At 39.6% G+C, this 12,817-nt stretch overlaps 1 protein-coding gene across 3 annotated transcripts in view; it reads right to left on the bottom strand.

The window, feature by feature from the left end:
* Window positions 1-12,817, bottom strand: part of kcnq1.1 (potassium voltage-gated channel, KQT-like subfamily, member 1.1) — a 68,994-nt gene that overhangs the window by 54,474 nt on the left and 1,703 nt on the right. For all 3 annotated transcript variants that reach the window (XM_042488426.1, XM_042488421.1, XM_042488435.1), the window contains exon 2: window positions 1,004-1,094. In XM_042488426.1, coding sequence (XP_042344360.1) covers window positions 1,004-1,094 — 91 coding nt within the window. The remainder of the gene's footprint in view (window positions 1-1,003; window positions 1,095-12,817) is intronic.

Below are 12,817 nucleotides of genomic sequence, written 5' to 3'. Positions count from 1 at the left end.
ACACAATCTCTTACACCACAGACGGTATAATGTGATCATATCTCTGCTTTCTCTGACCGCCGTCTTAAAGCATCAGCAGTTTACCTTTTCACAGAGCACATTTAGCTGTATTTCATTAGTTAACATTAGTTAAAAGGACATTGAAAAAATATCAAAATATATATTGTGTATAGCGATATAGACTTAAATTATCACAAAATTATTTTAAAGCCAGCCCTAGTCTTAATAATAATCCAAGCATGTCAGTGGCCAAAACAGGTACTTTGTTGGACGTAAATTGGCAAACATGCCCAGAGTGGTTACACTGCAGCTCTATACTGGACTCATTTCAAAAATTGTTGTTACTATTCTTAGTATGATTTGATCTTTTATTGTTTCATGTGCTTATTTCATCTATAGCCGTTTTCACAAACGCCAAAATTGTCCTTAGGCTTTTTTTCCCCCACACAATAGCGCACAATTGCAGTGTCTCAATAACAACCATCAACATAACAGAGAGGAGCATGGTAAGTGTAACACATCAGCAAATAGATAGAAATGACAAAAAAAAAAGCGACAGGTCTCAGTTATGAGAAATGTTACTCTTTACATCAAATTAAAGTCGCCTGTGAGCCAACAAATAAATACAACTAAAGTAAAACCAAGAAAATCACAAGACTATCACTATCGCCCCCTAGTGGCTTGCTGCAGTACAGGTAATATGAGTCTATTAACACTCTCAAAGGCTAAAAAATAATTTTATTTTACGAGAGCATCTGGCCTTCACAGTGTCTGCCCAGAAAAATGTTGGCCCTTTGACAAATGTAGTTGATGGCCCCTGCTCTATAGCATAATCTTGACCCATGTGACCCGAGATCCTGCTCTCAGCTCAGAGGGCTTTTTACAGCCCAGCTGGGATCAAAATCTTCAAGTGTAATCTGAAGATGAAGAGCCAATCTAACAACATTGTTTTTATGATTAATCCCAGGTGTTACTTTTCTATTTAATCAAATTAAACACTCACCACCCAGAAGAGTGTCGTGTGAGCCAGAGCCTGGTACTGGTCGATGGTGGACAGAACGCTGAGGATCAGACAGGCCAGAACTATAAGGAACCTGCAGGAAATAAAACAGATATCACAAGTTTTATGTCAGTCCTTTTTCCTTTGTACATACTCCTACATCATCAAATTGGATGTTGATGTCCAACTGGCTCCTGTTTACTTAAAAAAAAAAACATAATTTTCCTCAAATCAAAGCTTTACATAACTCCTCATCAGTTGAGTCAAGCAAACACGATCCTCCCCCGAATTACTTTTCCACCTCATATTCATGTCAACATTTCACACTTTGATTTAAACAGCAAAACTTCAGTCAACTCTGCAGTCTGGTTCAAGTCGGAGCTTCTGAGCAACTTTAAAAAAAAAAAAGTTTTTAGACAGCATAACATTACTTTATATTTTTGTCATGAAAAGTGTCTGACTGAATTTGTGAAAACATTCAAGGACAGCCCTCTGGAGGAAATACTGTGAACCTTTTGAACTCCACCATATGAATGCAAAGCGCATGATAAACTTGTCAAATAATGAGCACACTGGTTTCGTGAGCGCACACACACACACACACACACACAGTATCAACAAACACTAAATTGCTCCTTAACATTCCCCTTATTTCCCCTCAAGGTCACAATTGTTTCAACTGCAACAATAAGATGTCTGTAACTCCTCAACCTACTTAATATAAAGAGATTTTATTTCTCTGAGATCAGGCTTCATGCTGCTGTGACACTGAACCGAAAAACTCCCATAACTCACCTAACAGACACATTTCAGCAATATTTTTGTTATTTGGAAAAAAAAAAGAAAAAGAGCACCTTATATAACCGACACACCTTGTAACACCAATTAAACTGAGGTGGTCATTTTTCACAGCTGTTCATAAAAGTCATAGAGAGATTTAATTTGATGGTATTGGAGGAAGACGTGACTGCGGTATATAGATGACGAGCTGTTCGCAAACTCATTACCTTGTTCACATGTCTCAGCCTGCAGAGCCTCAGTTCATGTTTAGATTTTTGCAGTATTGTCTCTGCTATCGGAGGTGAAGTCGGGGTCATGTTTCACCACATTTCATTATCGTTCGTCTGTTAGCAGGATGTCTTGGAAAATTAATAATGAATGTGCATTAGACTTTGTGTAACGGTTGGCATCGTGGCAAGGACAAACTGATTAACTTTTCATTTCCGTTGGCGGGAGACATGGCGGTGAAACTCGAAGCTGGATTCACATGACACCATCTGAATTTGCCAGTCAGCTGACTGGATAAACTTCCATAATTGGCTCAAAACAAAAAAAAAAAAAACATGGAGGCAGTTGGCTTTCTGATTAGATATAACTGCACTGCCAGAGTTTATTACAAAATCTGGTGCAGTGACAGAAGAGCAATGAACAAAAACAAACTTGAATGGATGAAATTTGATGAATGTACGATAAAATATTGCACACATCTGCCACCACTGTTTGTAAATACAGACTTCATTATACGCCCTACACTGTTCCTCTGAACTCCCATATATAACTCCCTGTGTGGAAGTTTGGGGAAATCTTCATCCCTCAAAAAAGAGTCATAAGAACTGTTAACAAAACCATTTGACAAAACAACCAACAAACCCACTCTTTATTAAATCAAAAGCACTTCAATTCAAAGAGCTAAAAATTATCTACTATTTAAGAATACCCAAAAGTCATTCAAATAAAAGGAAGTTAGTGAGTAGTACTGTATAACAGTCAAAGGGATTAATTTCTGAAATATCTGTAGTGTGGAAATGAAAACACGTAGAACATTTGACGAATTTAAACGTTTTTGAAAACGATATACTGACGGGATACGAGATGGTAGAACAGAGAGGGAAACAGGCACAGTAAGATGTGATAGAGACCGTAGCTAGGCTGCTTTTGATAGTGCGACTTTGTTTTCTCTATTGATGTGTTTCTTTGTTCTGTGTGTGTGTGTGTGTGTGTGTGTGTATTTTTATTTAGATTACTCTGTTTTTATCTTAATTTTTGTTTGATTAGAGCAAGGTGCTGAATACTGGGGCAGAAATTGGTAATAATGAACTTTTTTTTTTCATAAAATTGAAAAAAGGGGGTAGGATTTGTACCACTCCTTTTTGGACATGTTTTTCAATAAAGATTTAATTAACTGACTAGCATACATTTTCAATTCATACACTGTATATGCATTTATACCTGAGAAAGGCTGAAGGTTTTGCAAGAGAAACTCAAAGCCCTGACACACAAAGCCCACCTGATGGTTGTTGCCGAGCCGTCGGTGAGCGTCCATAGCCTTAGTTTGTGTATTGTGTCCTACACTATTTCCATTATTCTGTATTTGTCAGCTGTTTTTTTGGCTGATTCAGCAAGCTGAACCTGTGTCTGAGATGGCAGAGCCTGTTGGTGAATAAAATCCCTCTGTTTGGCCGTTTAGCTAAGGGCATGAGAAAGAAAGGAAAGCAAAAAAAAAAAAAAGCTAAAATCAAGAGGGCGTGTGATCGAAATGAACTTGTTTTATTAGGTAAGATTACTTTTTTTAGCCACTAAGCTATATAGGAGAGATGGTTCATAATGGTTTGTGTAAATGGTGATTAACACAGAGTAAATATACAAGGTATTAGTCATTTTTTAAATGTAGTTTAAACCTTCCAATCAATGGACGACCTGCTCTCTGCCGCAGCCACACACATAAAAATTACACCCGAGACTTAAAATGCTATTTTTTGGGGGCTTTATTGTCTTCACAATTTATTGTTTCTTATCTGTGAAACAAAAGTAAATAAAAGCTTTTTTATCAAACAGGAAGTCTGCATGTAGTTACATTTCTGGGGAGGTGCTCATCGGGCTACAGAGGAGGGCACTCAGCATAAGGTATGCAGAGCCTACACACCGTAGTGACAGTGTCGATTAAAAGCAGCTGTATGAATCCATCTGAAGTGGTACTGCGATATGGAAGAAACCCATACTGGGACTGGCACATCTTGACGATACTGCACAGTGTTTGTGGAAGTATTCACTTTACTGTCATCTATCGTTATAAACTTCAGAAAACAGCCCAAAAGGATCACTGTTTTGTTCCTATATGAGCCCTCTTGATGGAAACTATGTGTAGAGGGAGTTATAGTTTCCAGTCACTGTTTGCACCATGGAGGCTCTTATCACCACATGCTACAGCCTGAGTTTATTGAAGACTGGCCAGGAATCCGAACACCCCCTTTAAACTAACACACACACACACACACACAGGCTTGAGCGTGCACGCCACACGTCAACACAGATAAAAGAGCGAGGAGAGACCTGCTCGGGGAAGATGGACTGGTGTGTTGCAAAGCTAACAAAGCAGCTGTTCCCGTCTGAAAGAACAAGTAGACAACACAACACAGCGAAATGACTCCGGTGTACGTATCTCCTGCAAAATGACATCTACAGTCTGTTAAGAAGATCAGGGCACATTGGGCAGAGACAAAAAAGGCTCACGATTTAGGACTCGGTCTAATTTATAAAATCTTATGTTCAAATGTGACAGACGCAGTTGAAAAGAGGATCAAAAGAAATACAAATGAACATCAAACTTTCCAAGCCAAACACCCCGGTATGCTAATGGGTGTAATTTGTCAGCGGAGCTCTGCTTAAATTATTTCAGAGCATTTGAAATGCCAGTAAACACACACACTCAGTATGCTGAGCGTACACTCCTGCTTCACTTTGAATTCATCGGAGACGATCTGACTCGTCAGTCCTTCTCTTCTAACTGCACCATCATATTTCACTTCCTTTACCTCCAGTGGGCTCGCTGCAGCAAACAGACAAAACAATAAGTTGGCTCAGCTACGTAGTCACCGCTGAACTCTAAACAAAAGCTCAAAGCGTTGCTCCTATCTATTATTGATGGACAGATTCACTTGCAGTCTGCTGTGCAGTGAGTGTAGAGACAAAGCAAGGGACAGGATAAGAGTTAGTAGTGACGCTGCTGACCATGTCACCGCCTGTTACCATCAAATATCCTGTTGGGAGCAACAATCACACTTTATTTTTATCACTGAGCTCCACAGTGATAAAAGACAAAACATAAATAAAGAAAAAGTATGAAACACAAAACCAAGGTGAAGAAGATTAAACTGTGATAAAAGATATGCATTAAAGTGAGGTTTTTAAGGTCCAGTGTGGAGAATTTAAGGCTCATTTATGCTCCACGTTGGATACAGAGATCGACGGAGCCATTTGTTTGTACTCTGCAATCATTTCATCAGTGATTGTGCACGTTTTGTGAAAGTCGACAGACATGGATGAAATGGAGAGTGACATTTATTTGTAGGAGACACTAGGCGGGTTTCCATTAACCCTCAAACTGCACAAATTGAAATTGAAATGCAAATATTAAATATAATAAAAGGAGACGCATCAATTTTGTAAAAATTATCACAAAAAGTTTTTACACACCAATTCAAAAAAGCCATATTTTGCAGAACTGCAACAGAAACACTTTTTGGGCTTTTATAGGTCACATGATGCGATGACTATGCGCTTGTCTGTAGGAACTGGCTCCCTCATGATGCTGCAGGTGCTACAAAAGGTGTTACTGCATCACATAACTCTTCAAAAATTGAGTGAAACATCTGGAAGTTTTAAATCCACAATTCCTCTGTGAAAATGTGGATTATCACCTCCCAGAAATCCTTCATACGTGGCCAAAGGTCCCACATATGCTGATGTTTTGAACATCCATCACCATGCTTCTCGGTATGTTATCACGAGAGGAAAAGTGACATAACATCAATGTTAGCGCAGTCATCTTGCAGTTGTGTTTTTTACACGTGTAATGATACTGAAATGTAGTGGAAGCATGAAGCTGAATTAAATGGAGTTGCATGAAATTTAAAGTAGCAAAAAATTAAAAAATACTCATGTAAAATGTCAGTAGCTCAAAATTATACTTGGGATAAATGTACGTTGTTACACTCCATCACTGGATGTTGCTTATTCATGAGTCAGAGCCTGCGTGTGCCAGTGTTGTGGCTATTTAGAGGATTACAGTTTTAAATGACTTAAACCACTTCCATGTTCACCCTCTGATGTTTAAAACAAATTTCATGAAAACTGGTTCAGAATTAGGCGAGTTACAGTCGATGTTGTAGTGAAATCTGCATCTCTCAATACACATGTATTTGTTTACCAGCAGATCTTAACCTCCCTAATATGGCGCCCACACAGACGCATCGTGTTGAGCTCAGAGCAGCAGCCAATGAGGTTTCTACATTTCTATATCTATGGTCACTATCATGAGAGAACGTACGGCCATTCACGTTTTTCAATGTGCCACCGAAACTTCTACATTCAGTGTTTTGACTGTTTTTAATCACTAGGTCCATTTGCTTTGGAGAGGAAGAGACGTGCTAATAATTTGGCTCCCTGTAAAAACCTCCTGAACGTCTTAATCTTAAAAACTCATCAGAGAGCACAGATAAGCAGGTGCCGGTCTAGCAGCCCATCATCGACATGTTGTGCTGTGTATGAGAAACACTGATTTTTAACGTGAAACCCTTTTATTGAGTGTTTTTGTTGGTTTAAATCAACAGGTCTGGTTGTTTTGAGGAGGAGACCTCCATCCAAGTGAAAATCCTGGACAGTGACCCATGAAGGATATCAAACCGAGGGAAGTTTCAGAAGGTAACAATCTGCAATTCTCACCACCAAATCCCCCTAAAATCTTACAACCTGGACCTCTAAGTCTTTGTCTTTCCCTTGACAGAAGCTTCTTTCTGGCTTCAGCAAAGTCTTTGGGTAGTATAGGGTTAACAGCTCAGAGATTTGAGGTAGTCACCAACAGGTGACCTTGCCTTTGTGCTCCATTAAGAATCTGAGCTCCTTTGTTTTGTAAAAGAGAGACAGAAAACAGCAGGGAAGCCTTTCCCCCGGTTACCGAAATACAGAACAGAATACAAACAGCAAAATGTTCCTAAAATTGAAAAGAATAAAAACATACGAACCCTCAGCAGGTTTGTTAAGTCATTAAAAATTGTTTCAGAATTGACTTTCTCTTGATAGTGTTTGACAGAATATCTGGTTCAGTTTTAATGGAAAAACACTCTCTGATTTGGTTCTTCTCTTAACTTCAGCGATCGACTCATCTATAACCGGCATGTGGGATGGATCCACGCTGCTCCGCCACAAAACACTGCATTTACTGTGAGACTGTAGCACGCTGCAGACAGACACCCAGCGAGAGCACGCCATATACTGTACTAATTGCATAAGGCTAAAAATATACCATGGTCCTTTTCGGAGAAACACACTGTTGCTTTCATTTTCACCACAATGTAACAGAGCTGAGGCCCTGCAAGCGTACTGTATCAACACACACACACAAACTGACAAACATATGCATGTGCAAACACTCACACACACAAGGGGACCTCTGATAAGAACTCAGGTCGCTCTGACGTTCGAGTTCTGGGTCAGCGATAAGGCCATGCTTGTTCTTAACTGCTTTTCTCCCGCTCAAACACTTGCAAAACAAGGTAGCGAATTGACCCCGAAAACCTGCTGGACGGTCAGACAGCATGCTCTCACAACAAACACCAGCTTGTATTAACCTTTTAAAACCTGGATCGATTGTGCTGCGTTCTGACGCCGTTCAGTAGCCCTTTGACCCTTTGAAACGTGGGCAAATTGTGGTTTGATTTCTTTCAAAAATATGGCAAAAAAGGTAATGGCCAACTTGGCAAGAAATATCCCATAAATTGCAAGAAATTTGTAAAATGTAACAAGAAAAATGCAACAAAAAAAAAGTTTTAAAAAGAGGGGGGGATTATTAGAAAATTATCCAAACAGGATATGATATAATAAACCAACAAACTGAACCCACATAATGAAATATAAGACAGCTAAAACACTGTCACTTCTGGTAACACTTCTGAGATGTGTTTTTGGGGTTTCTAAAGGTGTGTTTTTTTTTGAGCGTGCAGCTTCCTGACATCTTTGTCAGTAAAGGCGCTTCTATCCTGCAGATGATGGTAAAATGAAGTCCACACAAAAGTCAAAGTCAATACAGTACTCAGGCTGGCTCCAGTAGACTTGAACTTTGATAACCTCAGTTCAGCTTTGACCATGTGCACGGTCAGCCAATAGGAATAGAGTTGGACATGTAGACGTCATTATTCTAGCAAAGGGATTCTCAGCTTGCTTTGATTGGGGGCCACTTTTGCAAACCAACACGAGGTCAGGGGCCAGTCGCAGCAGCCCAATGCATTTTAGGATTTTAGGACGTTTCTAGGATTTGTAGAACATTTCTGGGATTTTACGGCATTTCTAGGACTTAATGATGTTTGTAAGATTTTAGGACATTTCTAGCGGTTTAGGACATTAGGGGCTTAGCTATGACCTCTGTCAAGGGGCCATGGGGGATCCTGCACTAGCACTACAAAAAATCTATTTTGATGCTGTTTATGCACTCTGGCACCTTATGTATAACGAAAGCACAAAAACAATTCCTAGTGTGAATCATGTTATTTTCATTGTGACTTAAAAATGGTTGGGGGGTCCATCTGGCACCCTACTGGGGGCTGGATTTGGCCTCACTGTTGTAGCATGTGCCATCCCCATGTTTTCTACAAGTTTGCAACATCACTACAAAGTGTGAACAGACGGTGAGAGCAGTTCTACACTTTGTAGTGATGTTGCAAACTTGTAGAAAACATGTGGATGGCACATGCTACAACAGTGAGGCCAAATCCAGCCCCCAGTAGGGTGCCAGATGGACCCCCCAACCACAGTTTTGTTCAGCTGAGGGCTAATGAGTACAAAGCAAACAGAGCTGACATGTGATGGAGCTAAGTTCCAGAAAACAAATAATCAGGGCTGAGTGTGACGGACTGAAAAACGTCAGCCTCGAAACACACTTGTTTTATCCTAATGAAACAACAGTTGTCCATATTATCACCAGTAAACACACCCGAAGGAGGGAAATTTGCAACTGACACCGCTGCTTATGAAAAACATTGATTTTTCAGCCCAGGCAGGAGAGCAGCCAGGCAGCAGACAGCAGCAGATCACCGCTCAAAGACCAGCAAACAACAAAAGCGGGTATTTTTGACAACATGTCAAGGCGTGTCCAGCCATGTTTCCCTCAACCAAAGCAGATATGTAAAGCACAGACTGTAGATAACAATGCATGAAGCTACTATTACACCACCCAGTAGTTTGTAGACTCCCATTATGAAGCTATTTTGGATTTTTTGGGGCCAGAAGTAACCATATTTTGGAGGGACTGGTGCTGTGGAAGAGTGAGGGGTGGAACCGACCACGAAGTCAGGGACACTGTATGCCGACAGGCTGTCACTTAAAGCGTCCTGCCCTTAATTAATGCATGGATTTAAGCCTTAATAAAACATAAATTCACTCCACGTACAGTTATCATGAGTGTTAAAATTAGCTTTAGAAACCAGGACTGTTTTTTGAACAGGCTGTAAACATGTTTCTGCTGTAAAGTTGGGCATTTTAACATGGGGGTCTTTGGCAATTTACTGACTTCTGGAGCCTGAAGTGGCCACTCAGGAAGCTTCATTTTTTGGCATTTCCACGTAAGCATTTTTTAGCCTCTGAGGTTTCCCTTGATTTCCAAACCCTGATCTATTTATTTTGTGCCTTAAAGTAACCACACATCAACTGCAGTGTCGTTACAAAGTAAAATTTAAAGACAACATCTAAAACGCACAAATGTAACATATCCGGGGTTTGCAGAAAGGTACAATGCCAGCAATTATTCTGACAATTAGGTTGAATTTTGTATTTTAACCACTTGAAACCTGAGCAAATTGGCTTGATATATTTCAAAAACATGGGAAGAAGGCAATTTTTTATTATTATTATTATTATTATTATTTTAAAATTGCAAGAAAATTATCTAAAAATTAGTTTTTAAAATAAAGGTAACTTAAAAAAATGAAAAAAAGAACATTAATCAAAAATTACAATAATTCTTTAAAAAATTATAAAATACATAATTATGATTATTAGAAACATTTCTGGACTTTTTCCCTATCTTAAAAAAAACAACCTAAATCTACCAATTTCAAGTAATTTCGAGACATTACTCATTGCCTTTTTCTCCATGCTTTGGGGAAAAAAATTAAACCAAATTGCTTGGGGGTCCAAAGGTTTAAATTCTTATGAGAGGTGTCTAAAGGCAGCACAAGAAAACTGCTGTACAGGTTTCAAAGGGTTAAAGGTTCAGTATGCAGTTCTGAAGAAATACAGTTGATTGTCCAGCCTCGTTCCCCGGTCTTCAAATACGGACGACCTTGAGTTGGTAGTCGAACTGAACCACCAACCCAAAAAGCGACTGTATTCAACGACCTGCGCACAAATCGACTATATTTTCAGAACTGCATACTGAACCTTTTAGAAAAACTTTGTGATGTTCCCTGTCTTTTCGTGTAGTCAGAGCTTTCTTGAAATCAGCATGCAGTCGCCATCACAGGAAGGTTACACCTCAGTCTGAGGGCACTGTCACACATGAGCGAATGCAGGCGAGTGACAGTCGCCGCTGAGGTGATCTTCGGGCTGAATGTCAGCAGTGCCTGATGTGATGACCACGGAGAGCTACCCTGCCAGCTAATATTAGCGAGCTTGCTGATAAATACGGCAAAAGATGTTATTGGTATATTTTCCACTTTCTTACACTCTGTGCCTGATTCACTGCCTGCCAGGCAGCATCTCTCATGTACGGCAGTTTGTACTTTTTCTTTAAATCTTTGCATCTCTTGTCTGCACTTTTGCTATTTTTAATGGTGATTATTATTTTAAAATGTTTTAAATCATGTTGGATTTTTATTAAAACTCTTTTATTGTAAATCTGTAACCTTTTTTATGCTTTTATATTTTATTGCTCAGTAAAGCATTTTGAATTGTAATTGAAATGTGGTTTACAAATAAAGCTGCCTTGAAGACTTAATGGTGTAATATCAGTGGGTTAAGCATGGCAACAGTCAGTAGGAGGGTTTCCATTACTGATTTGCACAAAACTTAAGCCATATTTACTAAATGTTGAAAAAACACAATTGCGAGATGACTGTGTTTCCACTTAGTGATGTTTTGCGACTTCTCCTCTCATGATAACACTCCAAAAAGCATGACGATGGATGTTCAAAACATTAGCAGGTTTATTTCTAAGGTGTGCTATGTGAGCGATGATGGAAAGGCAAGCCCCATATACGTGGGAGCATCCACGTATGAGGGATTTCTGGGAGGTGACAGTCCACGATTTCACAAAGGATTAGCGGATTCAAAACTTCCTGATGATCAGCTCATTTTTTGAGGAGTTATGCGATGAAATAGCAGCTGTTGTTGCGCCTGCTGCATCATGCCTGAGGCAAATATGGCTTCTTCAAATCACCTGACATACCACCACAAGTGAGCGTAAAACTTTTTTGCGATACTTTTTTTAAATTAACGTGTTTCCATTACGAATATGTTATATTCACATTCTTTCACATGGTTCTTTACTATTGGTCAAATATCAAATATCATTAAATATCATAATATTTTTTAGAGAAATATCTTTAGAGTGAGGACATTGTAGGGTTCACAAATGGTGCTTGAAAAATATTTACACAGATTATTGATAAATCATCATCCGTGATGCAGATATAATGACTGAGTGAATAAAACCAAGTAACACAAGAGGCACACCAGTCGAGTAAGTTCAGAAAATTACATCACTTTGCAGTAATACAGCCTTTAAAACCAGGACACTTACGATATTACCATTTCCAAAATCTAAGACAATATCTAATTTCATATCACAATTTCAATACAACACCAATATACTTCCCAGCCTTAAATATATGCTTAAACAAAGCTGTTCCTGTAAACGCAGCAGCCACTAGCCTCTGTTATTGTGCAGTTATCCTCTGTAATGTTCTAATGCATTTGAGTTGCACTCTGTTGGCTCGTGCTGCCTTTGAGTCACTGAGACTCTAACCTGCTCCGACAGGCTGCGTTCCCCTGCTGCCCCTCCGACACTGCTGGGTCACAGGGTGGCAGCGCCAGACGGGGCCTGCTACCTTCTCCACAGCGCACACGCACGCACGCACGCACGCACGCACGCACACACGCGCACGCACGCACGCACGCACTCACTCTCTCTCTCACACACACACACACACACACACACTCTGCCAAGTTTAGCTGCCTGCTATCAGTGCCAGCAAGTGGGGACAGACAGCACACATGGGGGGGGGGGGGGGGGGCTGGAAGATCATATCCCACATTCCTAAAGCTCTGTTTGAACAGTCTGGATCTACTGGACTGTCAGTTTCCTGGATGTGGGTTTGGAAAAAAATGAGTGAAATGTATCCTTTGGTTGTCTTTTGTGAGGTTTATCATGAGAAACATTTCATAATTCCAAAAAACTAGACAGATTTTCAGGCTACCTGACAAAACTCTCACACCAATTTTGGCTGGTGAACCATTTTGCAGGGTTCCCACACATTTTTATGGATAAAATTTCAAAACTTTACCATGACTTTCAAGGGTATTTTTTTTCCCTTGCGCAACTATTTCAAATATAATAGATCAAACTCTGTTAAAACATTATTTAAGCATCCCCAATGACATGTTCAAGAATCGCCAGAAATTTGAAAAATCCAACAATAATTTCTGTTATTACACTTTCTGGCTATGATAAGCGGTGTAATTTTGGCTATTTTAAAGAAAACATGCACTCCAAATCTATTTTCTTACAACTACAACAAAAATAAACTGCTGATTTTTTTCAGTTTTCTA

This window comes from Plectropomus leopardus, chromosome 1 (assembly GCF_008729295.1).
Source record: "Plectropomus leopardus isolate mb chromosome 1, YSFRI_Pleo_2.0, whole genome shotgun sequence".
Classification (NCBI taxonomy): Eukaryota; Metazoa; Chordata; class Actinopteri; order Perciformes; family Serranidae; genus Plectropomus; species Plectropomus leopardus.
Note: the sequence above shows the minus strand (reverse complement) of the source record. Positions and strands in the feature narration are given on the sequence as shown.